The 26,676-nt window shown below is 56.2% G+C and overlaps 1 protein-coding gene across 4 annotated transcripts in view; it reads right to left on the bottom strand.

Moving 5' to 3' along the window:
• Window positions 1-1,017: 1,017 nt before the first annotated feature.
• The window catches only part of LOC131746800 (soluble calcium-activated nucleotidase 1), a 33,819-nt gene continuing 8,160 nt past the window's right edge, over window positions 1,018-26,676 (bottom strand). For 2 of the 4 annotated variants that reach the window (XM_059048498.2, XM_067021608.1), the window contains exons 2-4: window positions 24,394-25,046; window positions 22,357-22,560; window positions 19,222-21,498 (exon numbers count right to left, since the gene is read on the bottom strand). In XM_059048498.2, coding sequence (XP_058904481.1) covers window positions 21,128-21,498; window positions 22,357-22,560; window positions 24,394-25,024 — 1,206 coding nt within the window. In that variant the 5' untranslated portion in view covers window positions 25,025-25,046 and the 3' untranslated portion in view covers window positions 19,222-21,127. Of the gene's footprint in view, window positions 2,370-4,943; window positions 5,197-7,748; window positions 7,881-8,351; window positions 8,544-9,456; window positions 9,533-11,386; window positions 11,561-19,221; window positions 21,499-22,356; window positions 22,561-24,344; window positions 24,350-24,393; window positions 25,047-26,676 lie in introns of those variants that run through there. The other 2 variants (XM_067021609.1, XM_067021607.1) reach the window with 2 other exon arrangements.

The following is a 26,676-nucleotide window of genomic DNA, read 5'->3' as shown; positions in this document are numbered from 1 at the left end:
CACTACAGAGGTGGCCAAGATGGTGGGCCTGGAGCCCGGGGGGGCCTGGGGGCCCCCTTTGGGAAGGGGTGAAGCTGTGGGGGATCAGGCGGAGGCTTTGTGTCCCTGCTTTTGTTTTCGCAGGGCCGCTGGGGAAGAGGAGTGTGTGGCGGCGGGGACGGCTGTGTCTTGGCTGCCCAGCCTGTGAACCTCCCTCCCATTGGGTGAGCCTTGTGCCACCTCCCTTCTCGAGGCCAAAACAGTCCAGATACTTGTTCTCTCAGACCACGGCCAAGAGTGGAGGGCACATGGCCTGAGCCTGGCCAACCAGATGCTTCCACTGGGGCCCTGTGCCTGGAGTGTGCATCGCAAAGAAGCGGGGAGAGTTTAGAATTCCTGCCCTGCTCCGGTAGGGGCAGCGTCCAGCGCTCAGAACCCGGCGATGGCATTCTAACGGGATGTACCCACGGAACTCCAGGCCCGGTCCCCCCTGCTTGGCCTAGATTCTGTGGGTCTTCCAGTATCCTTCTAGTACATCCTTCTTCTGCCTGACCACCCCATCATGGGTGTCTTTTATTTGTGGTCAAGCACTCTGTTGGTGACCTTTTAAGGTTCTTTGCAAATTTCTATTTTTACAAACAACGCTGAGGTGAGAATCTCTGCCCCCATCCCTGTGCACATGTGCAAGGATTGATGGAGAAAAGATCCCAAGCACGTGCTGTCCCTTCTACCTGGGACGCGCCCTCCTGCCATTTCCCCACATCTGCTGCCCCTCACTCTTCATTTCTCCACTGAGATCCACTAAAGTAGCTCCAGCCTGGGCCTCCCCCCTGCCACCCTCTGGTTTCCATCCCCCGTTATTCCAGCTTGTATCTACCCCACGTGTTTGTTTGCTTGTGATCGCCTGTCTCACCCACAAGACTGCAGCGTCACGCGGAAAGGACTGGGTCTGCTCATTCACTGGACCCCGGGGCCCAGCACACCCAGCGTCCGAACACCCAGTGGACTCAATAACTCTTTCTGCATGAACGAGAGAACTTGGGAGCCACAGTGCAATTTCAATGATCTCAGATAAGGGACAGCAGAGGGCGGAGTGAAAGGCAGGGTAGGAGACCCGACAGCTCCTGGTTCACGTCTTGTGGCTCCCCAACAAACCAGCCAGGCCGCGGGAAGCACGAGTTCTCAGTCTGTGGACTAGCTGAAACCTTCCAGTAATTTCTTTAAGCTCGGCGAGATCAGCGGAAGCAGGGGCGCCATCTGGTGGCCGGCGGTTGGAGATGGTTGCAGAGAGGAGGTGAAGGGTGGGAGGTGCCCAGCCTCTGCGTGCTCCGCCACCCTGGCTTCCCCAGCCTCGGGTCTAGTCCACACCCGTGGAGTTGGTCAGGTAGAAGGGACGGATGGCGACCTGGAAGCTGCTGAAGGACCCTGCCGGGCAGGGGAAGAAGGAAGCCCTCCTGGAGCTGTTGGTGCCCAGGGCGCTGGGGATCAGGGCCTTCCAGCCCTCGAAGTTGGTGACGTCTGCCACGAAGCTCCCCTCACAGAGCATCAGGGCCTTGTTTTCATAACCGATGGTGGGATTGGAGTAGCTAGACTTGGAGAGGCCCAGGAGGGGGGGGTCGTCAGAGGAGCACGAGAACCCATAGTTCCAGCAGCTCTGGAGGGTGGGGAGGTCGACTAAAGACCAGGAGACTGAGCTGGCCTGGAAGAGGAAGCTGGGGTGCTGGGGCGTCTGGAAGGACCGGTAGCGGTTGTAATCGGAACCCATCACGGAGGCGCTCCAGTTGGGCGAGGTGTAAAGCCGGGGCTGGTAGATGTCCTCGGTGAGGTTCAGGCCCCTGTACTGAGCCAGCAGCTCGAAGGGCACGGTGTGGAACTCCAGGGCCTGCAGCATCTTCTTCTGGAAGAGCGCCTCGTGACTCCAGTACAGGGACAGGTTAAACTGCAGCGTGAAGAGGTCCCTGGGCAGCATCATGGGGAAACGCACCCTCTCCAGCAGGCCCTCCACCTCCCCGCGGGAGATGCGCCTCTCCTGGCTCCATTCCTCCAAGGCCAGCAGCAAGGCCAGCTCGCTGGGTGCGACCAGCTCACTCCTGGAGAGCAGGTCTCGGAGCAGGGCCGTGGGGACGTTCGGCCAGGCCTCGGCCTGCGTCAGGGGCCCGAAGTTCCAGGCCAGGAACTGCACGCAGATCTCCTCCAGCACGGGGTCCCGGCTGGCCAGGGCATAGGCATAGAGGTCCAGGGGCGTCCGGAAAGAGGGGTCCTCGGGGAGGAGGATGGCAAAGAGGTGCCCGCAGTAGCTCTGCAGCTGCTTGGCCCCGTAGGCCGAGGCGAGCTTGTGCAAGCACCTCACTGAGGACAGAGAGACATCGATCCTCCGGGAGTAGAGGTACCTGGGGGGAGACAAGGGCTGATGCCTGGTGATACTCCCTCCCCGCAGGACGACAGGTGTGCCCTGGTGCACGTGTGCTATTGACCGCTGACACCCGCCGTGTTAGCTATTTCAAGGGGCATTCAGAGCCCCCTGATTTATCTCCTGGGTCAGCCCACATTCCAAGCTCCCGTTTGCTTAGAGCCAGGTGTGGGCGGATCCCAGGCTCCTTGAGGATGTTGCTTCATCCTCATTCGTGAGGGAGGCGGTCCCGCCACCTCTCTCACGGGCCGGACCCTGGGCGCCAGGACCTGCCGGCCATCCCGGGCATCAGCGTTGCCCTGCCCTGCCCTTCCCACCGTCACGCATCTGCCCAGACCCCTCCGGGCCCCCACTGGGTGCCCGTGGGCGCCCCTCTGCCCCAGCACCTGTCTGGTGTTCCCATGACATTGGCATCGCCGCTGGCCACCTCCTATCTGCCTTCCCCACCAGCCGTGAGCCCCGCGGGTGGCACCCAGTCTGTGCCATCTGCCATGTGACTCAGTGAGCCACCAGGAAGCCCTTTGCTGCGTGAAGACGCGTGCGGAGGGAGCCTGCCGGGAGGGGAGACGATAGGCTGTGGCTGCTGTCTCCTGGGACATGGTGAGTGGGGTCCAGCTTTGGGAAGAGCCAAACTCTCCCCACGGCCTCTCTCGAACGCGGAGCCTTCCAGGGAGCAGCGGACCTGGTGGCTCCCCTGTCACCTGAACGTGGAGCTGGGGCGCCCAGAGCGGAGCTGGGACCCGGCAGTGTCCAGTGCCGGTGGCAGAGGTGGGCCTGCCCTCCTGCCACCCTCTCTCCCCTCGTGCACTCAACATATCACGTGATCCTGCTGATGGCCGTGAACTCTGGGGCAAAAAAGGGCATCTGCACCCTCTGGCCCGTCGCCCATAGCTGGGTTATCTGCCTGGTGGTGGCCTGAGCCCAGGAACCTCCGCCCTGGGCAGCACCCAGACAGCGGACGGGGCACTGCCTCTCTCATAGGCAAGGGGTGCCACCGAGGGCCCCGCAGATGACCATTGACAAAGGGAGCGAGGAAACCGCAGAATGTTTCTGTCACCACCTCTTAATCCCTCTTAGGGGCCAGAGAGGGATGGTTCCCAGCCGCTGGGAGCTGTGCAGCTCCCACCCGGTGACGCCCCAGCTCTCCCCGGTCTGGGCTCACTGTCCGCCCTCAGCCTCAGGCGGGCACCCGAGTGGCTGGGGACAGGGGGTCGCAATCAGCCCTTCGGCCCTGCCCCACCATCAGGGAAGAAGACGGCCTGAAAGGTAGAAAAAAGACCAAAGGCCCTGGAGTGTTAGTGACCCCCAGAGACCCCAGAAACTGGTGAGAAGCCGATTACTGACAGAAGGCTCTGAAGAGCAGGCGCCGCGTGGGGACCGCTGGGCGGAGGGGAGGGGAGCGTGCGGGGAGCCGCAGTGAGCAGGGGCCTTCTGGGGCCTTCTGGGGCCTTCTGGGGCCTGGACGGGGCTCTCTGCAGCCTCTCTGCCTAAGGGGAAGGGGAGAGACAGGGGCAGAGAGAAAGGAAGAGAGAGATAGAGGGAGGGAGAGACAGAGACAGAGAGAGACACAGGGAGACAGAGAGACAGAAAGAGACGGGGAGAGACAGGGAGAAAGAGCCGGAGCACGTGGCCAGACAGTCCAGAAAAATCACTGAACTCTGACCAAGGGCGGGGACTCCAGCTGGGGCCGGGAAGCTGGGGACAGGCGCAAACGCATTACAGAAATCTGTCCCGCGACGAGGGGCACAGGATGGCTGCCAAGTTCTTATATTGTACTTGGCTGAAAAGAAACCACTTTAATCTGTTGTAACTGCCCTTTGTTGTTTTCTCTTAAACGTCACTTTCAGCTACCTACAGCTTTGGGTCACGAGAGAGAACAGCGTTCATAGACGTGCTTCTTTTTTCAAATCGATGCTCTCAGAACACCAGCCCCCCCCCCGGAGCCCCTCGGGTGGGGACAGAGTGGCCCCCAGGACGGCGGTCTCGGGGGAAGTGGCCGCCCCTCAGGGCCCACTCTCCTCATCTGGGAGACGGGCTCCTGAGTGCGGCCGGCCTGCTGGTTAGACCCGAGGCCTGGGCGGCCCCGCCTGAGGGCTTCCCCCCACTTTTCTCCAGCAACAGATTCGGATTCGGGTTTTTAAAAAAATTTTTCAAGTGAGCAGATCAGTCAGGTGAGAAGAGGGAGAACCCTTTGATAGTTGTTTTTTGGATGCTTCTGACACCTGAGAGACAGGGGTGTGTGTGTGTGTGTGTGTGTGTGTGTGTGTGTGTGTGTGTGTGTGTGTGTGTGTGTGTGTGTGTGTGTGTGTGTGTGTGCGCGTGCTGCTCTATCTCTCACAGCCCCTGCAGAAGAATGCATAAGAATGTGCGTGTGAATGTGAGGATGTGTGGCTGTGAAGGCAAATGTGTGAATGTGCGAGTGTGTGTGCACACAAGTGTGAACGAGTGTGTTCACGCAAGCACGGCTGCCGTCGGTGCCGCATCCCTTGTCCCTGCGGTTTGCCTTGGAGGGGATGCCGCCCAGTCCCCAGCCCCCGGCCCCGAGGACACTCACTTGATAAAGTCTCTGACGACGGGCACACACTCGGTGTCCACCTCCATGCTGACCCTGCTGCTCGGCTCCTTCCACAGGCCGTGTGCCTCGGGGTTGGTGGACAGGATCAGCTTGTGGGCACAGATGCCCAGCTCGTCCTCCTCCTTCGTCTTCACCGTGATGAACAGGTCACAGCCCTTTTGGCTCTCAAAGATCTGCTCTAGAGCTGCGGGGAGCTCGCTGGACACGTCGAAGGTGTGGATGCCTCTGGTTTCTAAGAGGTAGAAGGGAACGTGCCGTGTTAGGAGGGGCCCTGCCACTTGCTTCCTCTGTGACCTGAAAACACCTTTGCTCCCTGGAGTCAGTTTCTTCCCTTAAATCGTGGCCCCGGTCCTGCCTTATCCACTCAGAAAGGTTCCCGGGGAGGCAAGGAAAAGAACAGCCCTGGAAGACAGGGTGCTGTTGCCCTCCGTGGTCCAGAGCCCCCGCTCCATCAAACACCCCTACTTAGCTCATCTGCCTCCCCCAGATTCAGCACATCCAGGTGGGTGTTTTGGAGGTGCTGACTTCCAGAGCCTGGGGCCCCATCCCAATCAATCACTCACCCAGATATGACCTTCTAAAACCCAAACCTCCTGCCTGGTTTGGTCTGAAGAGGGAGGGTCTCATGGCAACCCTATTTAGAGTTTTGAGGTTCTTGGCAGCCTCCTTCAGGGGACCGAGGCCTAGAGAAGCTACTTGAAGCCCTCAGGGTGGTTTGGGGGTGATGCATCCCCTTTCCTGGCCCCTCCCAAAGCTTAGCAGGGAATTAAATCCCATCTGTTTTTTCTTTGCCACAAACAAGTTTGAATCGACTCTGACAATTAAACCAGGTGGGTTCAGCCCCCCCAATTCCCCCCTGCACCCCAGATTCTCCTCTGGTCTTTACTCTCACCCCGGGGCTCCCCACCAGGCCAGGGCTGCTTCCTGCCTTGCATCCCGGCCCCACAGCCCAGGTGTGTCTCTTCCATGGGCCCCCGCGCTCCCTGTGCGAGCCCAGGGACAAAGACAAGTGGTCATGAGAGACGAGATAAAACTGGGACCCGAGGACTCAAAACTGCGGGCAGCCTCGGTCCATTTGGAACGTCTGATGGCATTGGGGAGAGGGCAGGGCTGGGGCTGTTTGCAATCAGGCCTTTCTGCCCACAAGCAATGTCTAAAGCACGTTCAGCACGCTGTCGAAGCCGGGTCCGGGGTGTGTGCTGTAATACGTTTTGGAATGAGAACCAGCAGAAACAGAAGGCTGGCGTTTCGAGAGATAAGCCTGCAGCGTGCAGACACGGGGTGCACACAGGCACCTCGTTTTAATGTACTTCACAGCTACCGCGTTTCTCTGAAACTGAAAGCTGTGGCAACTGTGCCTTGAGCGACACCAGTTTTTTTTTTCCCAACGGCAGTTGCTCACTTTGCGTCTCTGTGTCACATTTTGGTAATTCTCAGTCACCTTTTTTTTTTTTTTTTTTTTTTTTGCGGTACGCGGGCCTCTCACTGTTGTGGCCTCTCCCGTTGCGGAGCACAGGCTCCGGACGCACAGGCTCAGCGGCCATGGCTCACGGGCCCAGCCGCTCCGCGGCACGTGGGATCTTCCCGGACCGGGGCATGAACCCGCGTCCCCCGCATCTGCAGGTGGACCCTCAACCACTGCGCCACCAGGGAAGCCCTCTCTGTCACCTTTGATGTTACTATTGGAAAAAGATTATGACTTGCTGAAGGCTCAGATGGTAGTTAGCATTTTTCAGCAATAAAGTATTGTTTAATTAAGGTACGTACATTATTCTCTTAAAAACTAAGGTGTGTAGAGTGGTGTTTTTTTTCATCGATAGCTTTTCTGGTTCACTGATTTTACACCATCGCTCTATTATGTTTAGAACTGGCTAGTCTTTATAAATTTGTTCTCTACCAAAAAAAAAAAGAGAAAAAAGATGCATATATATTTTATCTGAAACTCTTCAGCTTCAATCCTCTCTTAATGTGACAAGGCCTTGCCTGCCCGTGTACAGCTGAGCACGGGTGTCAGTCTCCCCGCACCTCCCCCCATCACAGGGAGGGGGCGCTGCTGGGCCAGGAGCCTGCCCCCACCCCCACCCCCACCCCCCCCACCCCTGGTGACAGCTGCTTTGTCTCTCGCAGGAGTGACCTAGAACTCTGGACTAGGGTTAGAAAATCTTTGTTCCAGTTCTAGCTTTGCTTCCAACTAAGTATGCTTGCTTCTTTATTTAATTGAAGTATAGTTGGTTTACAATATATTAATTTCAGGTGTACAACATAGTGATTCAATATTTTAGTATGTACATTGTTTCTTTAGACATAATACTATTGCACACTCAGTAGACTACGGTATAGTGTAAACATAACTTTTAAAGGCACTGGGAAACTCAAAAATTCCTGTGACTCCCTGTACTGTGATACTCGCTTTCAGCCGTTTGGAACCAAACCTGAGATATCTCCGAGGTGTGCCTGTATTTGGAATGTGGCTCACTGTCCGAGAATTGGGTTAAATGGAGCATTTCTGAGTGGCTCCGGTTTGGGGGGGGGGGCGGTAAGGAAGTGGGGATCTGTTGCTGTGAGGTGGTGGGAACTGTGCCTTACCTGCCCCTCCTGGAAAGCAGGCACCACCTGCGAACCTTTGCATGGGGAGGTGTGTGATCTGCGTGGAGGGGTGGGGAGCCGGCGTGACCACCGTCCCTGGGATCCAGGGCTCGGGCCTCCGTGGCAGCTCTTGGGTGGGGGGAGAGGGAGGGCCCTGGGGCTCAGGATGGGGCACACCCCCCACTGCCCCCCGCTCACCGTTGGTGCAGATCACGCCGGCGTCCTTGTCGTGTCTACAGTTGCTCTTCATCCAGCCCAGGGATGTGCAGTTGGCCAGCGAGGGCTCTGTCCCTGTGCACTGCACCTCGTCCAGCATGATAGGGCCCCTTCCTGGTGGCACAGCAAGGACGACAGAGCCTGGAGTGGGAGCTGGGGCTCTCGGGGCTCTTGTAACGTCATATCATGAACTAGCCTTGTTCTCACAAGGTCTGTCTGCCTCATAGATATCAAATTATTATACGGTAATTTATGCGTCTACCCCTGTCGCTGAATATTTGGATGATTTCCCTTTTTTTGAATCACAGGCACTGCACACAGACTTTTCTTTCGGGGGGAAACTGTTTCAAGAAGGTAAATTCCCCGGAGTGGAGCCACTGGGCTGGAGGGAACGGCCGCCGGCCAAGCCTGAGTGCGCACCGGGCCGCCAGCGCTCAGCCAGCGTGGGGCTTCGGCCTCTTTGAAACCTCTGCCAGCACTGAGCTGGCGGGAATGCCATTTGCCCGCCTTAGGTACGATCCCTTCCTGGGCCTGGTTACTTAGCAGCGCGTCCAGCTTTGGAGGACCTGGGGACCCGCAGGTTACCTGGCCCGAAGGTGGCTCTGCCCAGAGCCTCGGTGGCATTCTTGAAGCCCAGGGCTCGGCAGACAACGCTGGCATCTGTCAGGTCCCACAGGTTGTCACACACCGTCCCCCACTGGCCGCCGTAGTAGATCTCCACGCGGCCCTCGTTGGCGGTTTCCCCGTCGGCCAGCCGCATGTCACCGTCTTTCAGGCCTGCAAGCTCCCGAGGGAGAGCGGAGGTGAGCAAGGGTGAAGGCCGGGTGCTGGGCCTCCCTCCCAGGGCAGCAGCATGGCCGCCCCACCCTCCTCGGGGGTCATGTGCTTTCATGGGGGCAGTAAAGTTCTCCCCAGTAGGGGGTGACCCCTGGATCGTTAGCTTTGAAGACCCCATCCATCCTCGATGGGATCACCCCCCGGGGAGCAGTGGAAAGTACACATAGACCGCCCCGCATACACACAGTGAGGGTAGACTCCACCTTTCTTGTCTCTGAGGTCTGAGCCCTTCATTGATAGAGGAAGGACAGAGGGGCGCCCGGTGCCACCTGAGAGTAGGGTGGCGGGACCCCAAGGAAAGAATGGGGGACGGGGCGGAGGCCCACATTGACCCCACCGAGGGTGTCTGGGACTCGGCCTGCTGACCTCCCCTGCCCAGCCCCACCTCAGCCCCCGCCGGAGCCGACAGGGTCAGGCAGGAGCTGGGCGCCGTGTCAAAGGGCGCTTCTCAGATGAGGGAGCAACAGGCCTCTGTGAGGTCACCAGGACGAGAAAGGGCCTCGAAGTGTGAAGGGTGAGGACAGCCATCCAGGACTCTGGAAGTCTGTGTCCAAAGGGCACTGGCCTCGTGTCCCCCAGGGTTTGGCCAATCTGTGGGCCCCTCCTGCCGGGTCCCTCTGGTTCCCACCGGATGAGATGGTGACTCCCTTGGCATCCCCCCACCGAAACAGACAAGCCATGACTTGGGACACCCGGGGCTTCAAGCAGGAGAGAAGACCCGGGCTGAGTCCCGTCACCCAGGCACCGGGCAGAACATTGCCCTGATTTTCTGCAAAGAGGGGGCTGACCCCGCAGAGCAAGGGAGCAGCAGCTTCACAGACGCTGCTTTCCACATCCCCGGGGCCCCGCTCACCTTGAATCCCCGCCACCAGCAGCCACATCCACAGGAGCCGCAGGGGGGCCATGGCCTTGCCTGGGAGCCCCTCGTCCTGCAGCAAAAGGAGGCAGCCGAGTGAGACGGCCGAGCTGGACAGCCCTCGGCACCAGGGCCGGTGTGTCCACCCAGCCTTCAGACCCTGCTCACGGAGGGCGGCCGGCGGGTGCAGGGCCTGCACCCTCAGAGCCAGGAGCCTGGGGTGCGCCCGGTGCTCCGGGTGCCTCGGCGGGGGCCCCTCACCTCATCTGAAGGTGCTCCTCCAAGGACGAGGAAGCCCTGCCCAGAGGAAGGGGGGTCTCTGGGACAGTGGGAACAGGAGCCCATCTCAGAAAGCTAGGCCCAGGGCGTGGCTGTCGGGGGGATGGGTGGGGAGGGTGCGGAGGGAGAAGGCAGGGGGTGCGGGGCCCAGATCGGGAGGGCCTGGGGAGCCTTGCTCAGGATGGGGCTTTGTCTTCAGTCAACGGAGCCCTGAGGGGGCGCCCTGAGGTCTGCAGCAGATGAAGAACATTCTGTGGCTTCTGGACCAAGTGAGCCCAGGAAGGGAGGGGGCGGCAAGAGCAGGGCAGGGGCCGCATCAGGATGAGGCCCCAGAAATCCGGGCAGGAACGACAGAGGGACAGGCAGCAGTGAGAGAGCTTGGGCTGGGCGCGCCGGGCGGGGAGGGCAGGGGTCAGGGCTGAGGCCCAGGCCTCTGACTGTGCCGCCGCCGCTGGGTGTGGGTGGGGAGAGGCTGGGGGGAGGGGCACAGGATGAGAGGACCTCTGAGGTCAGTGTCCCCAAGGAGCAGAGGATTGAAGAGGCGGGGGACCACCAAGGCCACACAGCCAGCCCTGGGCAGGCAGGCAGGGGGGACCCAGGTCTCCCCACTTTTGCCCGGACCTCTAGGCTCCGTGTAATCGTCACTGCTCCCTTTTCCCCTTCACCCCCATCCTGCCCCTCACTGGCCTCCCTGCCCTCCTGTCCGCACAAGGGGGTGGTCACTGCAACACCCACACTCACCCCCCGGGGGCCCAGCGAGCAGGGATGTGGCCTCTCTTGCGGCTGCCCCTCAAGTCAGGGCCTGGTGACCCCGAGGCGGCACCCCAGGCCTGCGTTAACCAGACCCCCAGGGGCTCCCATCATTGAACGGCAGCCCTGGGCCAGGACCGCTCACACCACTGGCTCGTGGGATCCTGACCACGAGCCTGGGAAATGCTTCGTTGACCCCACCTCACAAGCGAAGGGGCTGAAGCCCAGAGGGGTAGCCGGCTCGGCTCACACAGCTGGGGAGCCGTGGGTGGTGTGTGGGTGGGGGGGTGCCCTGTCTTCATTACACTGACCTCAGCCGACGGCCAAGGGGCTGTGGGATGACCGACCTCCCGGTGCACTGGGGCCTGTCCTGGCTTTGGCACGGGAGGTCCTGTGTCCTGGGACATGCCCTCAGTCCCAGGCACACGGGGATGGCTGGTCACCCTCTGCACTCCCCGGACAGTGGCAGCCACCAGCTTTGCTCATCCTGAAACAGGAACTCAAGGCCCCTGACAAATGGCCATTTAGGCACTTGGCGCGCAAATGTCACAGTACTTCAGGTGGCCGTGACCACCTGTTTTTGCCTGACTCATTTGGGAAATGGAACAGAGCTTATGCAGAATGGAAAAAGGTGCTCTTCCTTTGGGCTGGTTTAGCCTGGGCTGAGAAGCACTGATCCGAGAGAGCACCTTGGCTGAATTCCGAGCCCGCTTGCCCCTCGGGCTGGTGTCCTTGTGTGCCAGTGAACAACCTGCCCAACTGTACACAGAGACCCTTTGGACATGGGAGCAGCAGTGATGGTCCATGGATTCAGGAGAAGCACCAGATCCCCATCTGGGTACAAGCAGGGAGACTTGGCCCCCATGAGATTACATGATATAGAGAGAGGGACACCCACCTGAGAGCAAGACGCACAAGCTGATCTGCCCGAGACAGCTACTGATGGCTGTCCTAAAGCCTCCCCACCTGCAGGATGCCTCTGCAGACCAATCTTGCACGCAGAAAACCCTTCCAGTACAGAGCGTGGCCAGGCTGGTCTCAGGAAACGCTTCCGAAAGCCCAGTCTAGTTTCGGTTTCTAGAAACCACCTGACACTGTTTTCTTCTGGGGTTGGCTGCCGCCGAGGCTTCCTGCACCACCCGAATCCCCCTCGGTGCTGACTGGGGCTGGGGCGGTGAGGATGGCAGCGGTCCAAGGCGGCAGTCTGGCTGATTTGGTAACCAGAGCAAGGCGGCTGACGGCCACATTTGAATTTCAACACTCTCCCGAGCTGGACCAGTGCCCGGCCCCCGGCGCTGGGGGAGGGGAGAGGAGGGGCAGCAGCGGCCAGCGGTCAGAAGAGCAGAGGGTGGGCGCGGACGGGCAGGGTGTGCATCCGGACTGTGGGCTCTTTCACTGCACGCCCTGGGCCATTTCCTGGGTCTCGCACCTTGCCAGCAGAGGCGACACCGCCCAGGGGGGCTGCTCACTCCGCTCTAAGCCCTTGACAAGCCTGACCTGAATGCTGCACCCTGCTGGGGCGGGGGCAGAACCTCTGGAGTGGACAGAAATTGTTCTGCCCGCCTCACGCCCACTCCCTTGCCTTTCCTCTGACAGAGAGCCAGCACCTCGATTTTTCCCCTGGGGAAGCACCCCCGTCTCACCCTCAGGTCGTGTGGCTCCTCTGGGGCTGACCTGGGCCTGGCGGGTGGGAGACAGATGGTGTCAGGGAGGCGCCGTGATCCCAGCCGGCCCAGGGAGTCAGCTTCAGACTCCTGGAACGGGACCCTGCAGGGAGCAGGCGGCCTGGAGAGGCTGATGTCCGTGGTGCCCCAGACTGTGCCTTGAGGAAAGCCCGGCTGAGGATGCAGGTGAGGGAAGAGCTGAGAGACGGAGGAACCTCGGTCCTGATGCTACGGCTTGAGCACCTGCGGCCAGCTGGCCTGAAGTCAAGGCCAAGCCCTGGCTTCAAGGTTAAATGAGGCAATCGATCTCTTCTATTTCTGTCACTTGCATCCCAGGTTCTGGACAAGAGTTGTCCCCTTGGAATGTCCCCAGGTCTCTCTAACCCAGTGGCTGTCGACCTGGTTGGCACATGAGAATCACCCAGGAGTTTCACAAACTCCCAAGGGCCCAGACCCATTAAATCACAATCTCTGGGGTGGGAACAGGCATTGGCATTAAAGCTTTGCCGGTGGTTCCCATGTGCAGCCGGGGTTGAGAACCACTGGGGGAGACAGAGTTTCCCTGGCAGCCCTGCGTCCAAGAGAGTGAGCCCCCAGATCAATCATTCAATGACTATTTGCCCAAGATGTGAGGTCTGAGGGTGCTACCGGCTCATCTAATCCCCTCCAAAGGAACCGTAAAGATCAGTGGGGAAAGCAGCAGAAACAGAAGTGCCAGAAGAGACAGGGGAGGTTTTTTTTTTTTTTTTTTTTTTTTTTTTGCGGTACGTGGGCCTCTCACTGTTGTGGCCTCTCCCGCTGCGGAGCGCAGGCCCAGCGGCCACGGCTCACGGGCTCAGCCGCTCCGCGGCACGTGGGATCTTCCCAGACCGGGGCACGAACCCGCGTCCCCTGCATCGGCAGGCAGACTCTCAACCACTGCGCCACCAGGGAAGCCCCAACAGGGGAGTTTTAACACGCCTTCCAGCTGAAGGAGCCTCAGTGCTGGCTGACACAGAAACCCCTGCACTCACTTCCAGTGTCCATCGGTACTTGAGAATAAGTGGCCAGTCTAGGTCAGGAGTGCATAGGAAGTCCTTTGGGAGGTACTGGTGGCAACGTCGAAAAACCCAAGTTGCCGAATCTTTAGCCCCTGAGTCCTTTCCTGCTGGAAAGTCCTTTGTGTGCAGATGGTGAAATGTCAGACTGAGGCCCAGACATGGAATCAAATCACGGGTGTCTGTTCCCCTCCGGCTCTCAGGGTCTCTCCTGCCTTAGGACCACAAAGGGAACAAGAACAGGAACTGAGACCATCTGCTCCAGAGAGGAGTGGCTCAGCTCTGATAAGGAGACCGACTGAAAGCCCCAACACTGGACAATCGGGCCAGTGGTGACAGTGTAGACCCCGCTGCTGTAAGCAGGAAGCCACAGCTGAGACGTGGGGGCTGTCAGAGACCAGCCAGAGCCCTTACGACGCCTGCAAGACATTCTTTGCGCCTCCTCTCCCGCCCCCCCACCGAACACGGAACGCTGCCTATAATGCTAACCTTGAGGCAGCCGGCACTGCTGTCAGCTTTTGACAGGACCCATTCAATACTCCCAACCCCTACGGGAAGTAGCTGCTCTTATTAACTCTTTAACAGATGAGAAAACGGAAGTGCAGAGATGGGAAACCCAACCAGTTACACAGCTGGGAGCGGGAGAGCTGGGATTCCGACCCACACTTTTCTTTCTTTTTTAAAAAACTGGCTTGAGGGACTTCCCTGTTGGCGCAGCGGTTGGGAGTCCCCCTGCCAACGCAGGCAACACGGGTTCATTCGGTCCCCGGTCCGGGAGGATCCCCCATGCCGCGGAGCGGCTGGGCCCCTGCGCCACAGCTACTGGGCCTGCACTCTGCAGCCCATGAGCCACGACTACCGAGTCTGCGTGCTGCGGCTGCTGAAGCCCCCGCGCCTGGAGCCTGTGCTCCGCGGCGAGAGGGGCCGCCGCAGTGAGAGGCCCCTGCACCGCAACGAAGAGTAGCCCCTGCTCGCCGCAACTTGAGAAAGCCTGTGCGCAGCAACGAAGACCCAACACAGCCAGAAATAAATAAATAAATTTATAGAAAAAAAAAATTGCCTTGAGATCTAATAATTTACACACAATAAAGTGCATCGGTTTAATGAGTTTTGCCAAATGTTATACAGATGGTAACCATGACAATCATAATATAGAAAACATTCTCATCATCCCCACATGTTCTCTTATGCCTTTGCTGACAATCCCCTCTGCCAGCCCCCAACCCTGGCAACCGGGGATCTGCTTACTGCCACTGCAGCTCTGCGTGTTCTCGAATTTCATATAAATGGAAATACACAATATATAACCTTTAGCTTAGCACATGCTTTTGAGATGTCGCTGAGAATATCAGTGATTGGTTCTTTTCTCGCGAGTAGTAGCCCACTGTGTGGACAGACCTCAATCTGTTTCTGCACTTATGCACTGATGGACATTTGGGTCACTCCCAGTTTTGGACTACACTCACCCCCCCACTGCCCCCTTATCCGAGGCTTTGCTTTCTGCAGTTTCAGTTATGCGTGGTAAACTGCAGTCCAAAACTATTACATGGAAAATTTCTGAAATTAACAATTCGTGAGTTTTAAATTGTGCACTGTTCTTAGTAGCGCGATGAAATCTTGCGCCTGGGACGTGCGTCATCCCTTCATCCAGCGTATCCCACCTGTTAGTCAGTTGGTAGCCGTTGTCGTTATCAGATCGACCGTCCAGATATCACAGTGCTTGTGTTCAAGCAACTCTTATTTTACTTAATAATGGTCCCAAAGCACAAGAGTAGTATGCTGGCAGCTTGGATATTCTCTTACTGTGCCTAATTTATAAACTTTATCATAGGTAGGTATGTATCGGAAAAGACGGTATATATGGGGTTTGATACTTATCCACAGTTTCAGGCATCCACTGGGGTGTTGGAGAGTATCCCCTGTGGGTAAAGGTGGGACTACTGTATTACAAATAAAGCTGCTAGGAACATTTGGAGACAAGTCTTTGTGTGAATGTAAGTTTTTATTTGTTTTGTGTAGGGATAAGATCACTGGGTCGTATGGTAGGTGTATGTTTAACTTTTTAAGAAACTGTCAAGCTGTCTTCCAAAGTGGCTGAACCATTTTGCAACCCTACTAGCAATTTCTATGATAGTTCCGGTAGCTTTAAATCCTTACCACTACTTGGTGTTGCCAGTCTTTTCAGTTTTATCCATTCTGGTGGGTGTGTAGTGGAATCTTACTGTGGTTTTAATGACTCATGATGTGGAGCGTCTTTTCACATGCTTATTTGTCATTTATGCCTCCTCTTTGGTGATGTGAAGTGTCTATTTAAACCTTAAACACATTTTAAATTGGGTTGTCTTATCACTGAGTCCTTTAGCGGATACACGACTTGCAAATTGTTTGGAATGAAAAACTTGCCTTTTCATTTCCTTAACAGTGTCTTCTGAAAAGCAAAGATTTTGAGTTTGGAAAAAGCTCAATTTTCCGTACTTCTGGTGTCACATCTAAGAAATCTTTGCTTAACCTAAACTCACAAAGATTTTCTACTGCATAGAAATTTACAGAATTTTGTAGTTTTAGCTCTTATATTTAGGTCTATTATCTAATGTGAGTTAATTTTGTGTATGGCGGGAGATGAGGGTTTCAGTCATTTATTTCCATATAGAATAGAGTTGTCCCACCACTACTTATGGAAAGACAACCTTCTTCCCACTGAATTACCCTGGCACCTTTGTCAAAAATCAGTTGACCGGGCTTCCCTGGTGGCGCAGTGGTTGAGAGTCCGCCTGCCGATGCAGGGGACGCGGGTTCGTGCCCCGGTCTGGGAAGATCCCACATGCCGCGGAGCGGCTGGGCCCGTGAGCCATGGCCGCTGAGCCTGCGTGTACGGAGCCTGTGCTCTGCAACGGGTGAGGCCACAACAGTGAGAGGCCCGCCTACCGCAAAAAAAAAAAAAAAAAAAAATCAGTTGACCACACACATATGGGTTTATTTCTGGACTCTCTTCTGTTCTCCTGACTTTATATATCTATTCTTCTTATGGCACTAATACATTCTGATGACTTAACAGCCTTACATTAAGGTTCGAAGTCAGATAGTATCAGTCCTTCAACTGCTTCCCTTCCTCAAAATTTGAGTCTTTCCACCCATGAAGACAGCATATTCTTTGATTTATTGGGGTCTTCTTTGATATGTTTCATCAGTGTTCTATAGTTTCAGCATATAGATCTTGAACATGTTTTGTTAGATTTATATCTAGCTATTTCATGTTTTCCGGTGCTATTATAAATGACGCTGTTTTAAAAATTTTCCATTTCCAACTGTTCACTGCAGCTGCACAGAAACAAAATTAATTTCTGTATTTTAACTGTGTATCCTTCAGCTCTGCTAAAGTCAGCTGTTAGTTCTTTTTTGAAGAGTCCTTAGGGTTTTCCTATCTAGTTGATCTTGTCCTTGGTGAATAAAGACTGTTTTACTCTTTCTTTTCCAATCTTAAGACTTTTCTTTTTCTTGCCTAATTGCACTGTCTGGGACCTCGCATAGGACAGCGGGTGAATGAAAGTAATGAGCACAATGCCGGTTCCCTGGTTTGATCACTTAGCTGTGGTTATGTGAGAGGCTGTCACTGGACAAAATTACATGAAGGGAACACAGCAACACTATTCTAGTTTGGCAACTTCTCTGTGGTTTAAAATGGCTTTAAAATAAAAAGTGGTGGGGGAAAAAGGTGGTGAAAGCTGACTTTCTTGCCTTGTTCCCAGCCTTCGAAGGAAAGTCTCTCACCATGAAGTATGATGTTAGCTGCAGGTTTTTCACAGATGACATTTACCAGCTTAAAGAAGTTCCTTTTATTTCTAGTTTGCTAAGGGTTTCTTTGCTTATTTGTTTTTAAATGGTGAATGGGTACCGGATTTTGTCAAATATTTTTTCTGTATCTTTTGAGATTATCATACGTTTTTTCCTTTTTTGTCTGTTAATATGGTGAATTACGTGGATTTTAGAATATTAAACCAACCCTGCATTCCAGGAATAAATCACACTTTCTCATGAAGTATTTTCTTCAACTGGCTAAATTTTTGCCCAGGATTTTTGGCTCTATGTTCATGAGCGACACTGGTCTATATTTTTCTTTTCTCATATTTGTCTGGTTTTGGTATCAGGGTAATGGTGCCCTCACAGAATGAGTTGGGAAGTGTTCCCAATTCCCCAAATCATGGAAGATTTTGTGTTGGCTCGTTATGATTTCTTCCTTAAATGGTTGGTGCAATTTACCAGTAAAGCCAGTTGCCCTTGGAATTTTCTTTGTGTGAAGGTATTTTATTTCCACTGTACCCAAATCTTTTAACAATATTATTAAGGTATAATTTACCTTGAAATTTACCAATTTAAAGCGCACAAGAAGACAGGATTAACATTTGTAAAGAAACTAATCTCATTTTCTTTCACCCAGTTCTGAGATGACTTTGGGAAATTTCTTTTTGCTAGTGCATCTCAGGTGTGAGTGGCAGGCAGGCACGAGTCACTGCGAGCCCAGTGTACAGCGGTTACTTAAAGACACAGTCAAGAGCCGATTTTCCATGCCTTCCTCCTCTGTGTGCAGCTCCTCATCCTGTTCCCGCCTCAGCCCCATGCACTCTGGCTCCCCCCCGACCGCCCCGGAACTGGTCTCACAAGGATCGCCAAGAACACCATGTCTTCCTTGTTGCTCGGCCCGTGGACACGCTCAACCTTCTTACTTGACCTCCCGCAGAGTCTGACAGAAGGGACGAAGGAGGATGGGCACACTGCCACTTGACCCCGTGCTCCCCTGGTGTCCTCACCAGTCCCTTCCTTCCGTGCGCCTGAGACTTCTTCTTACGACTTCTTAGGGCCCCCGTGTCCTGCAGAACGATCTCAGTCTTTCCTGCAGACTCATCAGACTCCCTAATGACACCTGGACCAGTCTAGACCTCTCACTGGGGCCCACCTCACTACCAGTCTTCCAGCACCTCCAACAAAATGCGTGAGCAGGTGCTAAGGAAGAGTCAGGTAATTTTCTACTCCCCTCTGTGAATGGATTCACTTACTATTCACGACAGCTCTGTGAAGTAGCTCCATTATCATCGTCCTTTCACAGTTGAGGAAGTCGAAGGACAGAGAGGTTAGATGATCTACCCACGGTCATACCGCTGGGAAGTGTCAAAGAGCCAGGACTGGAACCCGGGAGTAACTCAGAGCCTATATATTGTTTCTTTAGGTAAGAAGTGGATTTATTCAGAGAGAAACACATTCCACAGACAGAGTGTGGGCCATTTCAGAAGGCAAGAGTAGGCTCAGAGCCTATATTTTTTTTTTTTTTTTTTTTTTTTTTAGTATTTATTTATTCATTTCTTTGGCTGTGCTGGGTTTTAGTTGCGGCACGCGGCATCTTTGTTGCTGCGTTGCAGGATCTTGGTTGCGTTATGTGGGATCTAGTTCCCTGACCAGGGAACGAACCTGGGCCCCCTGCATTGGGAGCGTAAAGTCTTAAGCACTGGACCACCAGGGAAGTCCCAGAGCCTATACTCTTTTTTTTTTTTTTTTTCCGGTATGCGGGCCTCTCACTGTTGTGGCCTCTCCCGTTGCGGAGCACAGGCTCCGGACGCGCAGGCCTAGCAGCCATGGCTCACGGGCTTAGTTGCTCCGCAGCATGTGGGATCTTCCCGGACCAGGGCACGAACCCGTGTCCCCTGCATCGGCAGGCGGATTCTCAACCACTGCGCCACCAGGGAAGCCCCAGAGCCTATACTCTTAACCACTCTGACCAAAAGAGCATCTTCAGACTTGGGGAAAAGTTGGACTGGATGATTCAGTTTCCAAAAAGTCTCCTTGTCTGCAAAGGTCCATGGGTCCCTATCCTGTGAACTGCCATAGCACATCAGCCGTCCTGGGTCAAGAAGGCTTCTGGCTTGTTCCTTGCCAGGACCCCCTCTTCACCCCCACAGGTAGCACACCCTTCACTGAGCCCCTGTGTGAATCAGCTCTCATATCCCCTGGGGCAGCGCCAAAAGCCAACACAGACCAGGAGACAAAGAGAATACACTTTATTGTTTCCAAAACAATGGCTCCAGTAGGAAGGAACACAATCATTACTCTTACAGCAGCAGCGAATACAGAGGGGAAAGGCTAGCTTTAAAATATTTGAAAATCACTGTGTGAAAATGGTGCTTCTGGGCACCTGAGTCTTGGATTTCAACTCAGTGACTGTCCCCAGTCCTCCGATCTTCCTAATTCCATCTTTGTCTTTTTAATATCACACAGCCCTGATGTCATTCATGGATGTTTATCAAGGAGGTGTGTCAGGGAGCCCAGCTGGGCAAAGTCAGAAAAGACTTGGACCTTCAGACCATGTCCAGTGGGAGCCGAGTTCTAGAGAAACATGTCACGTTCAAAGGTTTGTTTTCTGTTCTTTTGCTATTTGTTTTACAGTGGAAGAAACAGACAACCAGCACAAGAATGAGGGATCCTTCCTGGGTTCCCTCCAAGCATCTGTATTAAAGTTTCAAAGCGGGAAAAGTCTGTGAGACAGGGGGTCCACACAGTAACAGCCAGAGCCTAAAACACGGCCCTTCCCGGCCATCACGAACCCTACATTCTCCTGAAGGGTGAGGTAGCTTCTGGGCGAGGGGTGCCGTGGGCTGATGGCAACGGCCCTTCTAGGCTCTGGTTCTGGCTGACCTCTGTCCCAAACCCTCCACCTTTACCCTGGAGCGTGGAGAAGAGGCCACAGGTACTGAGACACACCAAGGTTTCTGTGAAGAGCTTCCAGGAAGAAGAGGCTGAGGAGAAATAAAAGGCTAGGACAGAAACCACAGGGCCAGACAGGCCTCGCCCACAGCCTCCAGGGTAAGGGAGCCCCAGTGCCTGGGGCAGGGTGTAGGCTCGCCAGAACCCAGGGCCCCACTTGACTCAGGAAATACAAATTCAAGTCATTCATGGAAGTCTTTAAAGGAGTGGCAATTTCTGATAATTGCTAGAAAACAGCAATGTATCCTTATCTTTGTATCCTTTGACCAAGGACTTGCAAAAGCTTGAAAACTTGCCTGACCAACCGTAACTGCATAATTACCATTTCCTTCACTGCTGGGAATGAATTTATTAACTACAAGACTTTGTTCTGATAAGATTTGCCAATTCCATTTTATAAGAAAGGAAATTACTTTAATTAATATAAGTTAATAATGCAAACTTCAAAGTGCTACACAGCCGCAGAATTTTCCTGAAGGCAGAAAACGGGCTCGGTCACTTGAATGGAGAAGTTCGATGGGGGTGCAGATGGTGGGCCTGCGCCCCCTCTTGCAGCACTCTGGGCACCTGCAGCGCCCCCGGCCGCCTGCCCTGCCCTCGCTCTCGCAGCCCCGTGATGTCCTGTAGCATAAACAGGTTCTTTTCCAGGGGTCTGGAGGGGTGGGTTTAAGGCCCGAGGCTCACTAGGAAGGAAGAGAAGGGGGCGGCCCAGGAGCACCTAGCTGGCAGGCCTGCTTCAGCCTCACTGCTGTGCTCCCGGAGGGGACACAGTGCTTGACACACAGTAGGAGCTCAAGAAATATTTATTGAACAAAAGAAGAAATGGAAAGAAAAGAAAGGTAGGTCAGATGGAAGAAACGGCTGAATCAGAGGATGGGCCCCAAATTAAGATGCCCGCAATGACTAGCTTATAGCACCAGATGGCAGTGCGGGGAAATGTCCGGCCTGCAGTCCCAGGACCCCTGCCGCTTCCCCTCTGAGAAGCCACATCTCAGGCTGGGACTGAGCTCCCAATTCTGGAAATCTCTAAACCAGGCATACACCTCAGAGTTCCGAGGGGAAAAAAAAAAAAGCAAAACTAAACATCACATAAAAGTCCAGTCCTCGGGTTTTTATAAAATTTGAGTCCTGACGTAGCTTAAAACCGTCCACCCGCTAGCCTTGCTCATCGTCTTGATTTTTCCCAGTTTAAATGAACTCTATGCCCTCATACTTCACACTCCCGATCTTGGTCTCGGGCAGGAGGAAGCGTCCGTCGAGCGTGAAGGCCATGATGTAGGTGGCGATCTGGCCACTGTCCTCCTCGGACTTGAGGGCCACGATGATCTGGTCGTCGGTGTTGGGGATGAACTTGAAGGAGGAGAAGCCGTGCGTGGGGACCACCTCCCCCACGTGCCGGACGGAGATGTCGCCGAAGTCCTGGGCGGCACTCAGCAGCAGGTTGGTGCCCCTGCGCTCGTCATCTTTCTCGCTGTAGCGCTCGTGGCTGGCGCGGCGCGGCAGGAAGAACCAGCGCTGCAGTGTGTCGCTCCAGCAGGCAGACTCATGGATGAGGTAGCCTGGGGACACACAGACCGGTCACCGCCCGCCCTCCCCTGAGCCAGGGCGGCCTCGCCCCCGCACGCAGACCCGCGAGCGGCCCGGCGCCGGAGCAGCATCACCGTCATCTTTTCTTTAGGTTTCCATGTGCTTTTGTCCCCACCTGTCCACAGTGACTGAGCCCAGGACAGCAGCACAGAGCCCGCGGGGCCGCGCTGAGTCTCCACCGCGCCACTCTCTGGCCACCCTTCCTCGCCGGCTTCCCCAGCACTGCCGAGTAGCCGTGGCTGCGAGGTCTGTCTGTATTTCGCCTCCTTGGTGCTACTCAAGTGGTGCAAAGGAGAGCGCCAGGGGGAGAGGCACGGGGAACACGCAGGTCCCATCTGTGAAGATGGATCAGGGCGGGTGGGGAGAGGCTGCCTCGAAGCAGAAAAGTATGGGAAGTGAGCCAGCCTATCTGGGCGTGAAGCCATGTCCTCAGTCACGTGCCCCAGGCCTAGAGGTGACCAGGCCGCTCTAAGCACCACCACTCCCCGCTACAAACCATAACTCTTGGAAACGAGGGCAAAGAAGCAAAGCTCTGTGCACCTGCTCCCACCACGTCAGATGCAAGGCCTGACCCCAGGGTGGCGGCCGGGAGGACGCTGTAGACGGGGCTGCTGTCTGAGCCTGCCGCGCCGTCTGTCTGGGTGAGTCGGGGTGAGAGAAAAAATGTCTCATCGGCCCCTGAAGCCAGTGGCCGGGTGGGAGCAACCGTCAGAGACAGCCGAATCGTCAGACAAGCAAGAAGCGAAGCCATGCTCGGCAAGCACCACGTGGAGCCCGCACGCTCGCAGCCACCCATCTGCGCAGCACCCGCTCGCGGGCCTGGCTCTCACCTGGCGGCCGGATGCCGGCAGCGGCCCGCAGGGCGTCGTAGCTGGACACCCAGCTCTCGTGGTCCACGCTGCCCCTGCAGCCCACCACCTTCACCCACTCCGGGTTCTCGTTCAGCACCTCCCCCGCGGCGGTGGTCCACTCCTTGCCCAGGCCGCCTACATACAGGTGCTCGTCCTTGACAGCCAGCCACTCGGCTTTGAAGCCTGGGGACAGGGAGACAGGGGCGGGCCTGAGGCGACGGCCGGCCCTCTGCTGACCTGGCCCGTGCGTCTGGTCAGGCAAGAGCAGAGAGCCCTCTGGGTCCGCAGCCTTGGGTGTCAGAGGTCACTCGGGGCGGCGACAAGAGAGCAGAGGCCAGGCCAGCCTGCTGGGAGCTCCACCCCAGAGAGGAGGCGGTTGGGATCCTCTCCTTAGCGCTGACCCCACGGCGTTCACGGGGCGCAGACGGGCGCCACCCCTGCCTGCTGCCTCCCCCTTCTCTCTCCCGGCTCTCCAGAGCCCCCGCATCTTCCTCCCAAACTCACCCCAGAAACCCTGCTGGGACCACCCGCCTCACAACCCACGTGAACCCTCCTGCGCCCTGCACAGCCAGAAAGGCCCACCCTCCACTCACAAACCTCCGCGGACCCCAAGCTCCCTGTTTCTCGAGCTGTCAGCCCCGACTCAGACTACGCCCAATCCTAGGAAAGTGTAAGGAAGTGTCAGTCACACAGAACGCGCCGGCGGTCCTCGAGGCCGCACCTGACACATCCCTGAGTCAACTATGTGCCAGCGGCCAGAGCTAAGTGGGGCTTGGCATGGGGGCTCACGGTAGCCACGCCGCACAGTGTTTGTTTTTTTTTAGACGGATTTACTTACTATGAGCTTAGTTTTGAAGGCTCTGTGGGTGCTTTGTTCTCCTAGCATATTCTCTCCTGTTCCTAAACCGTGTTCTAAATTGTGCTTGCTTCCCAAGTGTTCTGCAAATTTCCTGCCAGCCCGAGGAGCTGGGGCTGCAACCCTCCCTGCAAGGTGCTTCTCTGCAGGTGGCTCTGGATGACTGACCACAGGGCAACCCTGAGCTCCCTTTATCCTGTTTTCCTCCCGATCCAAAGGGCAAACAGAACGACTGAATGGTGCCCTACATGCCCTGACAGCCTGAGGCAGGAAGCGCACAACCAATGCTTTCAATAAAACGGCGGCTGAGATAGTCCCTGCCAACCTGCCCAGCCTTGGGCAAACTTGGGAGAGATGTTTATCACCAGGAGAGGGGGAGGAAGGCGGGGGAGGGGGGGGGGGGAGGGCCTGGCAGCGGGCCCAGTGAGTTAACGCGATTCCTCCTTTGCCTCAGGCGCCTGCCATGGAGTTTGGCTTTCTAGAAGGTGCGGACCCACCCGAGGGCACAGGTACGCGCAGAAGTTGGTGTCAACTCTCCAGCCACCCTGTCCGAAGGCTCTGGCCACACGGGCTCCCTCTCGCAGCTCTCCTGTCCACCTGCTGGCGAACAGCAGAGCAGTGGGGCACAGCCGATGCCAGAGGTCAGACTCCACTCAAGGGGTGGGGGGCGGTCACTGCTGCTCACACAGACCTTCCTTCTGCTGGGTTTTCAGAAAGGAGACGTCCGCTTTTTAATAAAGTCTTGGTTCAAAATGAGAAAATCTGATGCCCCGGCTTTAAAGGTGAGGCACGTGGAGGGTGCAGTCCCAGCGTGCTCTCAAGATGCCGTTTGGGATGCAGAAAGGGGCTGGTTCCTGGGGGCAGTGAGAGCAGCAGCGGCGAGCCCAGCCCTCCTCCTGGAGAGGCCCCACCTCCCCCGCAGGCCCCCAGCGGAAGCTGGCACTCCTGGACACAGCTTCCATCTGAGGTCTCGGAGGCTTCTGCTCAGGCTCTGGGGGCCACAGGTCAGAGGCAGGGAGGAGACTAGATCTCCCTGACGTCCCCCCTCTGGACCCATGACTGCTTCACTGCAAACATGTGCAAACCAAGCCAGCTGAGGGTGACCCAGGACCTGTCCTCTAGCACCGCAATGAGCCCAGGGGACAGATGGCCTGACTGACCTTTCCCCACGGTTCCGTCGCCGTCGGACAGGATCACCCAGGGCACGGCCTTGGAGCCTTCGATCTGGTAGACAACGCCTGTCCGGTCATCCACGGAGTAGAGCTTCCCATTGAAGACAATCAGATCCGACAGCTCCATGCCCCGCCCCTTTTCTGCCAGGTGGGACTCCAGGACCTCATGGCTTTGGTCCCACTCCACGGCCACCCTGTCCCCACTGTCTGACAGGGTCAGATAGCCCTTCTTCAGGTAACTGACCCAGGTGTTTTCCTCTTGGGCCCTTGACTCCGTGTCCAGGTCGGCAATGACAGCGATTCTGTACCGAGTCCCACCAGGTGTCCTCTGGGGGGCTGATAGGGGATAGGTGTCATTGTACCGGTCAGCAGGCGGCTGGCCGAGCCTCCAGTTGTGGGCATTGGGCACAGGGGGCCGGCCAGGAGGAGGGCGGTGGGCGTAGAGCAGCCAGAGGACAGCGGCACCCACGAAGGACGGCAGGATCACCTTCCAGCGGGGGCGGAAGCGGGGGTCTGCGGCCTTGGTCATGGACGCCAGCACGGGAAGGCCCCCCACGCTGATCCGGAGGGAGTGCATAGACTCATTCCATTCCAGGGGATCGGAGGGCTGGACAGGCATCAGACTGAAGGGCAGGCGGGACCTGCAACCCAGGGGAAAAGGAGAGGTCAGCGACCTGCCAGGCCCAGCGCTTCCCACTTACGCGAGGGCACACGGTCTGAGGCCGCCTCAACCAGGGTAAACAGCATTGCTGTGACTCTGTGCCGTTACTACTTCCTTGGCTTAAGTAAACCCCGACTCTTAGCAGTATCTGTGTTTATTCTTATTCAGCAAGAAGAAAAGTCTTTCCAAAGCAATGTTATTCCATCTCCTCTATCCCAGCTAGCAAGACAGAAAGCTCCGTGAGAGAAGGTTCCGTGCTTTGCCATTTTGTGGGAGGGGCAGCACGTGCTGGGGGGTGGGGTAGGGGTCGGGCAGGACAGGGTAACAGAGAGAGTACAGGTCTGTATTTTAATCCAAGGTCACCTCAGCCAAGAAGCCCTCCCTGATGGCTCTGCTCCCAACGGCACCCTACATCCCCTTCCTTGGCATCTGTCACCACCTGACATCATGTTATAGTTATCAGTTTGTTCACCTGTGTCCCCAACTCCCAAAACAGTGTACAGTGCAGATGCGTGCTCACTGAGTGAGCTTTTACTTCCTCCTGGGTTAGGTTTCTGTAATATTCAAATAGAAGTATAAAACACATTCAATCCAAACAAAAATAGTTGTGGTTTGGGCAACCTCCATCCCCTGGAGTCTTTCTGTAATGCAAATGGCTGAGGGACCAGAGTCTGATGGACACTCGCAGCCTGGAGCCCAGCATGTCAGCGAGTCAGCTCCAAGGACAGCGTGGCTCGCCACGGCCCACTTCCTGGGCGCAGCTCGAGGCACAGCTCCAGAGCTGGTTGTAGCGGCCAGGAACAGCAGCTCTTGTCCCCAGCACAGACCACGCAGCTCAGCGAGGCCACAGCGGCACCAGGCCGGGGCCGTCTCCGGGGCAGAATCAGCAGAACGCCAGCCCTCGGCCGCTCTCAGTCTCGGCCTTCAGCTGTAACTCAGTAGGTCTCAGCCTGAGAAACTTCCCTCGGGCCATGGAGCATTTTTGCCTTGGCCCCCAAAACCACCAACGGTGTGACTTTCCGTGCAGAAGCTCCTCCCTCCACCAGGCAGCAGCTGGGAAGGGTGTGGGGACCCACGGGGATCTGGCGGCTCTGTGCCACCCCCACCCTTTGCCCCCCAAATGCAGAGCATGCGGCCCCGCTCCTAGGATGGCAAATCACGGCAACAGGTCCAAATGGAAGCCAGGCCTTCCCCCTTCCCTTGCTTTTTGGACATTCTTAGGTTTTGGCCACAAGGTCAAGTGCAGAAAAGTGACTTCTAAGGAGGAAGCAAGACGCGTGGGGCCCTGCAGAATGGCCTCGGAGCCTTCCTCTCCTTCCCTGGGCACTGGCCCCCCAGCTCCCCTCCTGGGAGAGGGCTCCCTCCTCCCCCAGGAAGCAGCCCCCAAAGTTGCCATGGAGCCGCAAGCTGGTCACTGAGGACTCCGCGGGAGAAACAGGAGTCCCAGCCCCTCCTCTGGTCTCGCCAAACTGAGGCTTCAAAAGCACAGCCAGGTCAAAGCTGCCCTGTGTCCACGTCCAGCCCAGCGTCACCACTGAGCTCTCAATTCCTGCATCTCACCTCCTAGTCGGGAATTCTGCCCGGATTTCTAACATGCATTCGCTCACAAA

The sequence above is a fragment of the Kogia breviceps genome, chromosome 19 (assembly GCF_026419965.1).
Source record: "Kogia breviceps isolate mKogBre1 chromosome 19, mKogBre1 haplotype 1, whole genome shotgun sequence".
Lineage (NCBI taxonomy): Eukaryota > Metazoa > Chordata > Mammalia > Artiodactyla > Physeteridae > Kogia > Kogia breviceps.
The sequence above is the reverse complement of the archived record's forward strand: the minus strand, read 5'-3'. Positions and strand labels throughout refer to the sequence as shown.